General features: G+C 43.2%; 1 protein-coding gene across 1 annotated transcript in view; it reads left to right on the forward strand.

Moving 5' to 3' along the window:
- LOC115122081 (visual system homeobox 2-like) overlaps nt 1–15,787 on the forward strand; it is a 52,254-nt gene that overhangs the window by 26,816 nt on the left and 9,651 nt on the right. The window contains 3 exon segments of the mRNA XM_065026095.1: nt 12,121–12,165; nt 12,168–12,498; nt 12,933–13,017. Coding sequence (XP_064882167.1) covers nt 12,121–12,165; nt 12,168–12,498; nt 12,933–13,017 — 461 coding nt within the window.

A 15,787-nucleotide genomic window follows, 5' to 3' on the forward strand; every position in this document is an offset into this window, starting at 1 on the left:
GCTGAACCTCGGCAAGACGGAGCTGCTCTTCCTCCCGGGGAAGGACTGCCCGTTCCATGATCTCGCCATCACGGTTGACAACTCCATTGTGTCCTCCTCCCAGAGCGCTAAGAACCTTGGCGTGATCCTGGACAACACCCTGTCGTTCTCAACTAACATCAAGGCGGTGGCCCTTTCCTGTAGGTTCATGCTCTACAACATCCGCAGAGTACGACCCTGCCTCACACAGGAAGCGGCGCAGGTCCTAATCCAGGCACTTGTCATCTCCCGTCTGGATTACTGCAACTCGCTGTTGGCTGGGCTCCCTGCCTGTGCCATTAAACCCCTACAACTCATCCAGAACGCCGCAGCCCGTCTGGTGTTCAACCTTCCCAAGTTCTCTCACGTCACCCCGCTCCTCCGCTCTCTCCACTGGCTTCCAGTTGAAGCTCGCATCCGCTACAAGACCATGGTGCTTGCCTACGGAGCTGTGAGGGAACGGCACCTCAGTACCTCCAGGCTCTGATCAGGCCCTACACCCAAACAAGGGCACTGCGTTCATCCACCTCTGGCCTGCTCGCCTCCCTACCACTGAGGAAGTACAGTTCCCGCTCAGCCCAGTCAAAACTGTTCGCTGCTCTGGTCCCCCAATGGTGGAACAAACTCCCTCACGACGCCAGGACAGCGGAGTCAATCACCACCTTCCGGAGACACCTGAAACCCCACCTCTTTCAGGAATACCTAGGATAGGATAAAGTAATCCTTCTCACCCCCTTAAAAGATTTAGATGCACTACTGTTCCACTGGATGTCATAAGGTGAATGCACCAATTTGTAAGTCGCTCTGGATAAGAGCGTCTGCTAAATGACTTAAATGTAATGTTAAATGTACTTTTTTGCCCCACTGTATATAAACGAGTCATCCCGCAGTGTTGGTGACTATACCCTGATGAAGACAGCTTGGCTTAGCTTGGACTATCGGACCACCATTTTATTACGAACTCAACACAGTGGAGTAACAACAACGCCACGCTGTGTTGATTCCACTGTGATTAAAATTACACTTCATTTATTCACTGCATGTGGTGTCAACCCACTGGTATTAATTATCCCCCTGGTATTATCCCCCGGTATTATCCCCCTGGTATTAACCCCCTGGTATTAACCCCCTGGTATTATCCCCCTGGTATTATCCCCCGGTATTATCCCCCTGGTATTAACCCCCTGGTATTAACCCCCTTGTGTTATCCCCATTCTATTAACCCCCTGGTATTAACCCCCTGGTATTATCCCCCTGGTATTATCCCCCTGGTATTAACCCCCTTGTGTTATCCCCATTCTATTAACCCCCTGGTATTAACCCCTGGTATTATACCCCTGGTATTATCCCCCTTGTGTTATCCCCCTTGTGTTATCCCCATTCTATTAACCCCCTGGTATTAACCCCCTGGTATTAACCCCACTACAGTAAACACCCAGATATAACACTTTTTACCTCAACACCAAGATTTTAACACCTGCAAATTTGCTGTGTGGGTACTGTCTGTTTAACAAACATCATCGCCCCAGTAGACACCCACACCCTAGCCCACCATACCTCCCTTCCTCTATCTATCCAGTCCCATGGGGGTTCACTGGCGTGTGGAGGGTTTGGCAGGTCCAGCTGCTGTCATAAGATGCACAGCCCCCCTCCTCCATACACGCACACAGCCTTAGCTATAGACCTTTTTATCATTGGACCATGGTCCCCAGGGAGGACAGAGATGAGGGCTGTGACTAGAGGAAGATCAGCTGCAACCTCTGGGGCCTCGGGATGCTAGGCAACATGGCTAACCTGTGGTGGCCTCGTGATGCTAGGACACATGGCTAACCTGTGGGTCCTCGGGATACTATGCCACATGGCTAACCTGTGGTGGCCTCGAGATGCTAGGCCACGTGGCTAACCTGTGGTGGCCTCGTGATGCTAGGCCACATGGCTAACCTGTTGTGGCCTCGTGATCCTAGGCCATGTAGCTAACCTGTGGTGGCCTCGTGATGCTAGGCCACATGGCTAACCTGTGGTGGCCTCGAGATGCTAGGCCACATGGCTAACCTGTGGTGGCCTCGTGATGCTAGGCCACATGGCTAACCTGTGGTGGCCTCGAGATGCTAGGCCACATGGCTAACCTGTGGTGGCCTCGAGATGCTAGGCCACATGGTTAACCTGTGGTGGCCTCGGAATGCTAGGCCACATTGCTAACCTCTGGTGACCTCGGGATGCTAGGACACATGGCTAACCTGTGGTGGCCTCGTGATGCTAGGCCACATGGCTAACCTGTGGTGGCCTCGGGATGCTAGGACACATGGCTAACCTGTGGTGGCCTCGGGATGCTAGGCCACATTGCTAACCTGTGGTGGCCTCGAGATGCTAGGACACATGGCTAACCTGTGGGGCCTCGGGATGCTAGGCCACATGGCTAACCTGTGGGGCCTCGGGATGCTAGGTCTCATGGCTAACCTGTGGGCCTCGAGATGCTAGGACACATGGCTAACCTGTGGGGCCTCGGGATGCTAGGACACATGGCTAACCTGTGGGGCCTCGGGATGCTAGGACACATGGCTAATCTGTGGGTCCTCGGGATGCTAGAACACATGGCTAACCTGTGGGCCTCGGGATGTCTTTCTGTAGACACGTGGCTAACCTGTGGGGGCCCTGGCAGAGGTACCAGACTCTCTCTCTCTGTGTCCCCCCGTGTGTGCATGCATGTTTGTGTGTAAGTGTGAGACCTCTCCTTATGTCCTTTCTGCGGTGCTGTGGCGATGAGTAAAATGATAAGATAGATCCAGGCATAGACGTGTTGCCTCCTGGGAAATCATCCCCCATGTTCGCATGGCAGCACCCCACCCAGACATATCAATAACTGGGTAATTGAATTTTCAGCACAAACACCAGCATCAAGTGGGAGTCAACGAGGTGTGTGTGTGTGTGTGTGTGTGTGTGTGTGTGTGTGTGTGTGTGTGTGTGTGTGTGTGTTCGTGTGTGTGTGTGTGTGTGTGTGTGGTAGAGGACTGGGTGAGAATAGTGGGGAGGATGTTGTCTCCCCTCTCTGGGGATTGGACCAGCATGAATGTTTAATCTATTAAATAACATGGCCCAGTCTAGAGGGAGAGAGGGAGGGTGGTGAAGGGAGGTTGGGGTGGTGGTGTGTGGGGGGGTCAGGTGGCGGGGGGGGGGGAATCTATCTGTAAATATATGGCTCTGGTGCCACCAACATGTCTGAATTCCTCCACAGAATGTATCAGAGCCCCCCCTCTGTCCTGTCCTGTCCATTCAGCACCATGGAGCTCCACAATTGGCATAGGCCTACCTGTAGCCTATCAGATAGCTTAATAATGTCACCCATCAGATTACTGGGAATTGAATCTATCTATTATGATTATTATTACTATAAGTGTAAAATTAGTTTCGATATAGTTAAGGTGTGTTCATGCACATTTTTTTTTTACAGAGATACTACTTGAAAGGCGAAATGCGGATTTCAGTGCGAATGGAACTTTATCTCTCGTCCCAATGCTGAAATCTGACATTGTTGAAGGCACGGCAGAGAAAATAATCAAGTACAGTACACAGCATTCCCCAACGACTCCCAATTAGACGAGGCGGCTGAAGCTTTAACAAAGACCAACCCTTGTTTGAGAGAGAAGGCATCCCATCGCGGATGGAATGGATGGAAACACTGCCTTTATGTACAAGATGGCCAACTTCCCGAACCAATGCTTGGCCGACTTGGACATCCAGAAGTCCGTGTCAACTCCCTGAAATATAAACGGCGAGACCAGAGAAAGCCTCAAACATAAAGAAACTGAGGAGGACAGAGGTCCATTTTTTTGTTTAGGGCAAATGTCTGAACAGCAATACCAGAGACTGATATGAAAGCGTCACTGCCCTTAGTTTGAAGACATCATCCGGGACAGGTGTTTTATACAACAGCCTTTTGTGTGTTCTCTTTTCAACTCCCTCTGCATATTGGCAATCAAATGCCAGAATTTTCTAGCGGGAAGGTTCCTGTCCTACTCACACAGTCGTCCGGAATAGTTGGTGCTCTCATGCATGGTTCAGTGGGTCTTTCTTTTTTGTATTTTTAGTTTATCTTGGGGAGATAGATCTGCTTTAACATTGCAGATAGATTGTACTGTCTGCATCATTTCCAATCCCCCATATATTTTTGTAAATATATATATATATATATATGTATACAGTGGGGCAAAAAAGTATTTAGTCAGCCGCCAATTGTGCAAGTTCTCCCACTTAAAAAGATGAGAGAGGCCTGTCATTTTCATCATAGGTACACTTAAACTATGACAGACAAAATAAGAAAAAACTATCCAGAAAATCACATTGTAGGATTTTTAATTACTATATTTGCAAATGATGGTGGAAAATAAGTATTTGGTCACCTACAAACAAGCAAGATTTCTGGCTCTCACAGACCTGTAACTTCTTCTTTAAGAGGCTCCTCTGTCCTCCACTCATTACCTGAATTAATGGCACCTGTTTGAACTTGTTATCAGTATAAAAGACACCTGTCCACAACCTCAAACAGTCACACTCCAAACTCCACTATGGCCAAGACCAAAGAGCTGTCAAAGGACACCAGAAACAAAATTGTAGACCTGCACCAGGCTGGGAAGACTGAATCTGCAATAGGTAAGCAGCTTGGTTTGAAGAAATCAACTGTGGGAGCAATTATTAGGAAATGGAAGACATACAAGACCACTGATAATCTCCCTCGATCTGGGTCTCCACGCAAGATCTCACCCCGTGGGGTCAAAATTATCACAAGAACGGTGAGCAAAAATCGCGGAACCACACGGGGGGACCTAGTGAATGACCTGCAGAGAGCTGGGACCAAAGAAACAAAGCCTACCATCAGTAACACACTACACCGCCAGGGACTCAAATCCTGCAGTGCCAGACGTGTCCCCCTGCTTAAGCCAGTACATGTCCAGGCCCGTCTGAAGTTTGCTAGAGAGCATTTGGATGATCCAGAAGAATATTGGGAGAATGTCATATGGTCAGATGAAACCAAAATATAACTTTTTGGTTAAAACTCAACTCGTCGTGTTTGGAGGACAAAGAAGTCATTCTGGTTGTGCATAATAGGAGCCACGGTGTGCATAGAAATAGAATAAGTTAAAGGCCTCCCGGGTGGCGCAGTCGTCTAAGGCACTGCATCGCAGTGCTAGCTGTGCCACCAGAGACTCTGGGTTCGAGCCCAGGCTCTGTCGCGAGGTCCATGGGGCGACGTACAATTGGCCTAGCTTAGTCCAGATTAGGGAGGGTTTGGCCGGTACGGATATCCTTGTCTCATCGCGAACTAGCGACTCCTGTGGCGGGCCGGGCGCAGTGCACGCTAGTCGCACGGTGTTTCCTCCGACACATTGGTGCGGCTGGCTTCCGGGTTGGATGCGCGCTGTGTTAAAGAAGCAGTGCGGCTTGGTTGGGTTGTGTATCGGAGGACTCATCGGTGCGGCTGGCTTCCGGGTTGGATGCGCGCTGTGTTAAAGAAGCAGTGCGGCTTGGTTGGGTTGTGTATCGGAGGACTCATCGGTGCGGCTGGCTTCCGGGTTGGATGCGCGCTGTGTTAAAGAAGCAGTGCGGCTTGGTTGGGTTGTGTTTCGGAGGACACATGGCTTTCAACCTTCGTCTCTCCCGATCCCGTATGGGAGTTATAGCGATGAGACAAGATAGTAACACTTGGATACCACGAAAAAGGGGGTAAAATTCAAAAAAATGTTGCCTTCTAAATGCCCTTAATTAAGAGAAGGTCTAACGTCCTCTACTGAACTAAACTGTCCTCTACTCTACTGAACTAAACTGTCCTCTACTCTACTGAACTAAACTGTCCTCTACTCTACTGAACTAAACTGTCCTCTACTGAACTAAACTGTCCTCTACTCTACTGAACTAAACTGTCCTCTACTGAACTAAACTGTACTGTCCTCTACTGAACTAAACTGTACTGTCCTCTACTCTACTGAACTAAACTGTCCTCTACTCTACTGAACTAAACTGTCCTCTACTGAAATAGTACTGTCCTCTACTGAACTAAACTGTACTGTCCTCTACTCTACTGAACTAAACTGTCCTCTACTGAACTAAACTGTACTGTCCTCTACTCTACTGACATAAACGGTACTGTCCTCTACTGAACTAAACTGTACTGTCCTCTACTGAACTAAACTGTACTGTCCTCTACTGAACTAAAATGTCCTCTACTGAACTAAAATGTCCTCTACTGAACTAAACTGTACTGTCCTGTACTCTACATAACTAAACTGTACTGTCCTCTACTCTACTGACATAAATGGTACTGTCCTCTACTGAACTAAACTGTACTGTCCTCTACTGAACTAAACGGTACTGTCCTCTACTGAACTAAACTGTACTGTCCTCTACTGAACTAAAATGTCCTCTACTGAACTAAAATGTCCTCTACTGAACTAAACTGTACTGTCCTCTACTCTACTCTACATAACTAAACTGTACTGTCCTCTACTGAACTAAACTGTACTGTCCTCTACTGAACTAAACTGTCCTCTACTGAACTAAATTGTACTGTCCTCTACTCTACTGAACTAAATTGTACTGTCCTCTACTGAACTGAACTAAACTGTACTGTCCTCTACTGAACTGAACTAAACTGTACTGTCCTCTACTGAACTAAACTGTCCTCTACTGAACTAAATTGTACTGTCCTCTACTCTACTGAACTAAACTGTACTGTCCTCTACTGAACTAAACTGTACTGTCCTCTACTGAACTAAACTGTACTGTCCTCTACTGAACTAAACTGTACTGTCCTCTACTGAACTAAACTATACTGTACTATACTCTGCTGTACTCTACTAAATTAAATTATACTGTACTGTACTGTACTCTACTGTGTTTTACTCAGTGGTGTAAAGTATTTAGGTAAACATACTTTAAAGTACTATTTAAGTAGTTTTTTGAAGTATCTGTACTTTACTTTATTATTTCTATTTTTGACAACTTTTACTTCACTACATTCCTGAAGAAAATAATGTATTTTTTACTCTCTACATTTTCCCTGACAGCCAAAACTAGTTGTTACATTTTGAATGCTTAACAGGACAGGAAAATGGTCAAATTCACGCACTTATCAAGAGAATATCCCTGGTCGTCCCTACTGCCTCTGATCTGGAGGACTCACTAAACAGAGAACATCCCTGGTCATCCCTACTGCCTCTGATCTGGTGGACTCACTAAACAGAGAACATCCCTGGTCATCCCTACTGCCTCTGATCTGGTGGACTCACTAAACAGAGAACATCCCTGGTCATCCCTACTGTCTCTGATCTGGTGGACTCACTAAACAGAGAACATCCCTGGTCATCCCTACTGCCTCTGATCTGGTGGACTCACTAAACAGAGAACATCCCTGGTCATCCCTACTGCCTCTGATCTGGTGGACTCACTAAACAGAGAACATCCCTGGTCATACTGCATCTGATCTGGAAGACTCACTAAACAGAGAACATCCCTGGTCATACCGCCTCTGATCTGGAGGACTCACTAAACAGAGAACATCCCTGGTCATACTGCCTCTGATCTGGAGGACTCACTAAACAGAGAACATCCCTGGTCATACTGCCTCTGATCTGGAAGACTCACTAAACAGATGCTTCATTTGTAAATTATGTCTAAGTGTTGAACTGTGCCCCTGGCTATCCATAAATTTAAAAAACAAGAAAATGGTACAGTATGGTTTGCTCAATATAAGGAATTTGAAATTATTTATGCTTTTATTTCTACTTTTGATACTTAAATATATTTAAAAACCAAATACTTTTAAACTTTTACTCAAGTTGAATTGTACTGGGCTAAGTTCACTTTTACTTGAGTCATTTTCTTTATTTTATTTTTTATTTCACCTTTATTTAACCAGGTAGGCTAGTTGAGAACAAGTTCTAATTTGCAATAGCGACCTCTTTGAAGGTATCTTTACTTTTACTCAAGTATGACAATTGGTTACTTTTTCCACCACTGGTTCTACTGTGCTCTACTGTACTGTGATGTTCAAACTTGTAAAAAAATAGCCTAGATGTCTATGATTAGTATAGATTTGGATCTTGTCCGCACCAACCAAATTTGAACTTGTTTGGGTGTAGCTCATTAGAATAATGCCCAGCATTCTTTGCAAGTGTTTTTATTTTTTATTTTTTACATTTACATTTGTGTCATTCAGCAGATGCTCTTATCCAGAGTGATTTACAGTCAGTGCATTCAACTAAGGTAGAAAAACAACAACATATTACAGTCATGGCAAGAACAAAAAAATCTGTAACTGTTACTCAGAATGTTTTTTGTAGTTGAAGTGCTCTGTTGATTTGTGTATTGTGTGTATATTGGAGTACTTTAAACATCACCACTGGCCGTTTTAAACCGTTTGAAAAGCTAACATTAGTGCATGTGACAGATGGGAGCAACAATACATATTTTGTTGCAGTCTTCAGGTGGCTCCTCTTTCCTATTAAGAGATGTGGAAATTATTATTCTGATATACTTAATTAAGAATGTATACCACTGTTAATTTAGCCATAGAATATGACCGAAAAATACATATTTTCAATGTCTGTAAATTACATATTTTCAATGTCCGGAAAATACATATTTTCGAAGGACAGAAAATATGTATTTTTACCTTTCCTTCAGCACCTAAAATGCATCTGATTTCAACTTCCGGAAAATACGTATTTTCAACTTCTTATAACCTTTCATTCAGTACCTGAAATACATGTGATGTCAACATCTGGAAAATATGTATTTTCAATGTCATTTTGCTTTCTGGGATGGTGAAAAATAGTAGCCTATAGCCTAGTATAAAATATACCTTTTGACCTGTATTCTGTTGGTATCGAAATGCCTGTGGAATTTTAACAGGTTTTCACGTCTCCCAATAGTATAAAACCATAGCTCGGATCAAACGGGATTCTCATTGAGTATCTTTCTTCATTATGCATTTGTGTGCAAGTGCGCGTGAAAAGGATTCTGGCGGCAATTTATAATATTTCCCACATTATGTGCACGGCTGTTTCCTGAATGCTGAGGCAAATAGTGTCACGCAATGCACACTGCGTGGTTTGGTGATGTAGCGGCAGCAGCCCACCATCACAACATCCCACACGCGCGGTCCTAGATTGACAGCCTGACGCGTGACCTGCGACGCCAAACGGGTCCAGGATAAATCACGGATTTATTTATGCATTGCCACATGGCACTTTGATAAGGTCGGTGTTATCTCCTGCCTCCATCGAAAGGCGTCTGCTCATTTCCATAAATTGTATCTGTCCTCGACATAATTACGTGTCCAGATGTCCAAAAGTGTGCCAGAAATTATCTATGAGCGAATCAAACTCCGCATTAATTGAATAATAGCGGATTTGAAAGGATTAGTTATGTAAAATTAAACGAGGGGTTATTTCCCACTCTTACCGAGCAAATCAAATGGGGATTTTAATTTTCGCAAAATATCTCCTCCATTTAAAACGACAAAAACGGTTACAAAACATATATTATCATGAGAAGGAGGTGAATGGAATGGAATAAATCTCAAGATATCTTTGACTTGATAATAAAACCTCTAAGCTTTTTAGGGTGTCTTTGTTTGATCATGCTGTCCTGGGTCGTCAGCATCATTTTCGAAATGGGATTGAATTTTTCATATCAACATCATCCTTTCTTTATTAATTCATACACTCCATAGTCCTATAAGTATAGTAATGTGGTGAAATATCACCAACATATCTCTCTCTAAGAAACATTTAATCATGTCCTTCATTATTTGTGGTAATTGTAGGGTATTACTGTAAAGTCAGTTGTTTGTGTGTGTGTGTGTGTGCGCGTGCGTGTGTGCGTGTGCGTGTGTGTGTGTGTGTGTGTGTGTCCTAAATACTCTCAACACTTTGTCCTCTTAATCATGTGACCTGTCAGTAAAGAAGTCAACATCAACAGATGCGCAGACTGACTCATTGTGAACACCAAAGACAAAACACTTAGTATGCAAAACGAATTACAATTTGCAAATCGCTCGCCTAGCCACATGATTAGACGTTAAGGATGAACGTTTATTGCGTGCCTAGTTAGTTCGTCTGTAAACTGGCTATAAACTGTTTGAATTGGGACCTGCCATTTTAGTTCTAGTGGTGTTTTTGGAATTAAGAACTAGAAGTTTTTTTTATTCTTTATTTGATAGGCTAAATCAGTGGTTGGCCAATTAATTAATTAATCAAGATTAAAGAATGTGCATTTTCATCATCTTCTTAGTCGGATTAAGGTCAAGTAGCCTATATAAATCCAGTCAAATTATACCTACAAATCGAAACACAACAAGACACAAAAAGCACTGCAATTATGACAGACATAACTAAATGTAGCCTTACAATTATTAAATGTTGTATTGCTGAATAATAATAATAATAATAACAATATTAACAACATGTTTTTTCCTTGATTGTTTTTTTCTTCCTTACTAGAGAAAATACCAAATATACAATACAACCATAGATTAATATATTGGTCATTTTCCAGTTTCAATATTGTGTAACATTGTGTCATATTTTGTTCTATATTACTGACACGGGGACGATATGATTTTCAAAGCCAGTCAGGCAGAGACCAAACCATGTCCAAATTAAACCGTTTTATCCGGTTTTATCCGGCTGGTTGGATACTTTACGACTCGATGGCTGCGAGATTAAAGCCCTGAAATCATCTAGACAGGGATAGACAGATGGAGAGCCCGGGCTACAGTGAAAGTAATACCCCGAACAGTGTTTGTATTGATTGATTTATTGATTAAAGGTTTTACTCAATCCGTTGCGGCCATTTATTGTGTGAGTTCAGGGTTCAGTTGAACGGTCAAGATTGGACAGCGAGAGTCATTTGTAGGGAATTGTTTTATAAGTATCTTTGAGATTAAATTATACTGAATATCACTTCATCCCTGAGAGAAACCTGAAACAATTAGATGAAAATTAAGTACACTATACAGAATAGATGTTTGGATAGTCTTTATCGCTTGCCTGACAACTCAAACTGAATTATTCCGCTGCTCGACGCATAGTTCAGTCTGAGACTGCCATCAATGAAGTCCTTTGCGGTGATGTACCAAACAAAGTCATCAGTGATTGGATCATCTCTAACCAATTAGAGTATCAAAGACAATGACTCATTTTCAAACCGCATGTGTTCTGGCTCTGGCCCAACCCCATCGGTTTCTGGCACCAATCAGACCATCTAGAATGTATTTCCATTCTAGAAATCGTCAGGGAGGTAGGCTACTCAGATCCAGACTCATTGTGGTGAAGTAACTAACATCCGTGGGCGTGGTATAGCGTTTGGGAGTTTGGGTAGACAGGCAACTATATCGCAGCATAAAAAAAGTAATGGTTTACCTTCTTATTAATTTATGTGGTTCATAATTGGATACTTGATATAGTTTAGAATGAACTCATCCCTTCAAGCGTCATCTCATGTAAAAGCATGATTCATTGTTAGTCTACCTTACCAAATGCATACATGCATATAATCCATCATTTCGTTAAACTCAGACAGAAAATATAACAATGTTGAAGGATGTATCGATGTTCAACTCAGTTGAACAGAAGAAACCACCTAGTAACTTCAAATATAGAAGAAGCATGTATGTCAAGAGAAAAATTATTTTGTGAACCACAGTGAAGGCGGCAACAAAAACAAAAAAAATCCTGCATCCTGATTAATGTCACCAAATTCTGGACCGTTTATAGTAACTTCGTTTTTTTTATGGTGGTCTAATAAACCATGTTGTCTGGAAATACCTTGAGTCTAAACAGAACCCAAGTCTTCCAATGTATTTCCATTTTAATCGATCTGTCGTCACGAAAGAATCGCTCGACCCCTGTGTTCTGTCGGCGTTAAAGTTCTCTCTGTGGTGATTGGCTGAGAGAAACGAGGAACCTGTTGGATTTAAAAAAAATCTGAGCCAATCAGGGAACCAATCAGGGAACACCATCAGAGATAACAGTCTGACGCCATAACGGGGGGAAAAGAAGGTGACTGTTCTTTCAGACTTTTTTTTGAATAAACTGGGGAAAAAAGTATTCGCCTCTAAACCTAGTGGGATCCGGACTCCAGTAACAACCGTCAAAAAAATGCGTTTGACTACGACGCACAAGTGCACAGGATTCGGAATCCAGGAGATTCTGGGCTTGAATAAGGAGCCGCCCGCGGTTACGCGGCGTCCATTGGAATCTTTGCCGCACAGGGCGCACCTTCTGGCGGCTAGATCGGTTTTGGACTCGGCGGGAGTCGGGATTGGGATGGGAATTATTGGTCCAGGAGGAGGAATTCATTCGTTTTACAGCCAGCCTGCCTTTCTGGAGGCGTTACAGGAGGCGCAGAGTGTTCACCTTCAGCCGCTCAACGGGGCCAGGGCAATGGGACAGCTTGATGCGCAATACTCCGCAAGCTGCTCTGGTAAATGTGTAAACTATAAGCTAGCGTATAGACCTATACATTCTAAAAGTATATATATTTTAAGTAGAAAATAAGCAATTGATTTGACATATATTTATAAATTTTAATTTGAATGATTATGTTTTTATCTTCAATAAATTGTCAATTGAAAATGTAATTTTTGTCTTAACGATTGCAAATTCTCTTATCCTGTTTTTGAACATATTTCTACACTGTACGATAACAGTTCATAAGTATTACATTGTAATAGTATTGGCAATAGAGCTGTGGCTATTTATTTAATGATAAACTATAGCTATTTATTTAATGATAAACTATAGCTATTTATTTAATGATAAACTATAGCTATTTATTTAATGATAAACTATAGCTATTTATTTAATGATAAACTATAGCTATTTATTTAATGATAAACTATAGCTATTTATTTCCAGATTCAGATGACATATCCTCCAGTGAAAAGACATTTTCCAAATCATCGATGAACCAAAACAAGAACAGAAAGAAGAGACGACACAGGTAAAACTCTGAAGGATAACTCTATAACTAATATTTATCGCACTGTCTTTGAATTGGACTGTATGCCATTGAGGCTTATATAAGTAAAGAAAATGCCGTGAGAACTTGTTTGTGAAGCATTTGGAAAGCGACATTTTCTAATGGAATATAGCCTACAATATTCCTACATTTTATAACAACCATGTATTTGAACGAAAACGTCTAAATAAGCAAATAATTATCAAGTATGAATTGAAATAGATTTCTTAAATTATTTGAATTCCTCGAAAATAAAGACCATATGGTATATAGCCTATATATATATATTAGACTATTTAGTCAAGAGGTGGACATTTTCGATACAGTTGTCTATTGCAACAAACAAAACATAGCAGAGTATCCCTTTCTTCTTTGGATAACAGTATTCAACATAACAGCCTACAAGGTGTCAATATTTCTGATGCTGTATATTCTACAAGTAGCCTACGTCAAGCAAAATAAATCATGCTTCAAATAATGATGTGTAAATTATGTCCTGATAATGTCATTTATTTATGAAACTTAATTCAAATTTAATTTCTTTCTTCTAAATCAACATTTTCATTTTTGGAATTCTTAAATCATTTGTTTTGTGCCCCACTGCCATATGAACCAAACAAGCTAAATTATTACATTATTACAGTTAAGAACAAATTCTTATTTTCAATGACAGTCTAGGAACAGTGGGTTAACTGCCTGTTCAGGGGCAGAACGACAGATTTGTATCTTGTCAGCTCGGGGATTTGAACTTGCAACCTTCTGGTTACTAGTCCAACACTCTACCCACTAGGCTACCCTGCTGCCCCACATATATATATACATACAAATACATATATTCTCTTCCGGCGCCGACAGAGATGGCCGCCTCGCTTCGCGTTCCTAGGAAACTATGCAGTTTTTTTGTTTTTTTACGTGTTATTTCTTACATTAGTACCCCAGGTCATCTTAGGTTTCATTACATACAGTCGAGAAGAACTACTGAATATAAGATCAGCGTCAACTCACCATCAGTACGACCAAGAATATGTTTTCCGCGACGCGGATCCTGTGTTCTGCCTTACAAACAGGACAACGGAATGGATCGCATGCAGCGACCCAAGAAAACGACTCCGAAAAAGAGGGAAACGTAGCGGTCTTCTGGTCAGACTCCGGACAAGGGCACATCGCGCACCACTCCCCAGCATTCTTCTTGCCAATGTCCAGTCTCTTGACAACAAGGTTGATGAAATCCGAGCAAGGGTAGCATTCCAGAGGGACATCAGAGACTGCAATGTTCTCTGCTTCACGGAAACATGGCTTACTGGGAAGACGCTATCCGATGCGGTGCAGCCAACGGGTTTCTCCACGCATCGCGCAGACAGAAACAAACATCTTTCTGGTAAGAAGAGCGGCGGGGGCGTATGCCTCATGACTAACGAGACATGGTGTGATGAAGGAAACATACAGGAACTCAAACGCATTATCTTCCAAGAGAATTCTCTTCGATTATAATCACAGCCGTATATATCCCCCCCCAAGCAGACACATCGATGGCTCTGAACGAACTTTATTTAACTCTTTGCAAACTGGAAACCATTTATCCGGAGGCTGCATTCATTGTAGCTGGGGATTTTAACAAAGCTAATCTGAAAACAAGACTCCCTAAATTTTATCAGCATATCGATTGCGCAACCAGGGGTGGTAAAACCTTGGATCATTGTTACTCTAACTTCCGCGACGCATATAAGGCCCTGCCCCGCCCCCCTTTCGGAAAAGCTGACCACGACTCCATTTTGTTGATCCCTGCCTACAGGCAGAAACTTAAACAAGAGGCTCCCACGCTGAGGTCTGTCCAACGCTGGTCAGACCAAGCTGACTCCACACTCCAAGACTGCTTCCATCACGTGGACTGGGACATGTTTCGTATTGCGTCAGATGAAAATATTGACGAATACGCTGATTCGGTGTGCGAGTTCATTAGAACGTGCGTCGAAGATGTCGTTCCCATAGCAACGATAAAAACATTCCCAAACCAGAAACCGTGGATTGATGGCAGCATTCGCGTGAAACTGAAAGCACGAACCACTGCTTTTAATCAGGGCAAGGTGTCTGGTAACATGTCCGAATATAAACAATGCAGCTATTCCCTCCGCAAGGCTATTAAACAAGCTAAGCGTCAGTACAGAGACAAAGTGGAATCTCAATTCAATGGCTCAGACACAAGAGGCATGTGGCAGGGTCTACAGTCAATCACGGACTACAAGAAGAAACCCAGCCCAGTCACGGACCAGGATGTCTTGCTCCCAGGCAGACTAAATAACTTTTTGCCCGCTTTGAGGACAATACAGTGCCACTGACACGGCCTGCAACGAAAACATGCGGTCTCTCCTTCACTGCAGCCGAGGTGAGTAAGACATTTAAACGTGTTAACCCTCGCAAGGCTGCAGGCCCAGACGGCATCCCCAGCCGCGCCCTCAGAGCATGCGCAGACCAGCTGGCCGGTGTGTTTACGGACATATTCAATCAATCCCTATACCAGTCTGCTGTTCCCACATGCTTCAAGAGGGCCACCATTGTTCCTGTTCCCAAGAAAGCTAAGGTAACTGAGCTAAACGACTACCGCCCCGTAGCACTCACTTCCGTCATCATGAAGTGCTTTGAGAGACTAGTCAAGGACCATATCACCTCCACCCTACCTGACACCCTAGACCCACTCCAATTTGCTTACCGCCCAAATAGGTCCACAGACGATGCAATCTCAACCACACTGCAC

The sequence above is a fragment of the Oncorhynchus nerka genome, linkage group LG13 (genome assembly GCF_034236695.1).
Source record: "Oncorhynchus nerka isolate Pitt River linkage group LG13, Oner_Uvic_2.0, whole genome shotgun sequence".
Taxonomy (NCBI): domain Eukaryota; kingdom Metazoa; phylum Chordata; class Actinopteri; order Salmoniformes; family Salmonidae; genus Oncorhynchus; species Oncorhynchus nerka.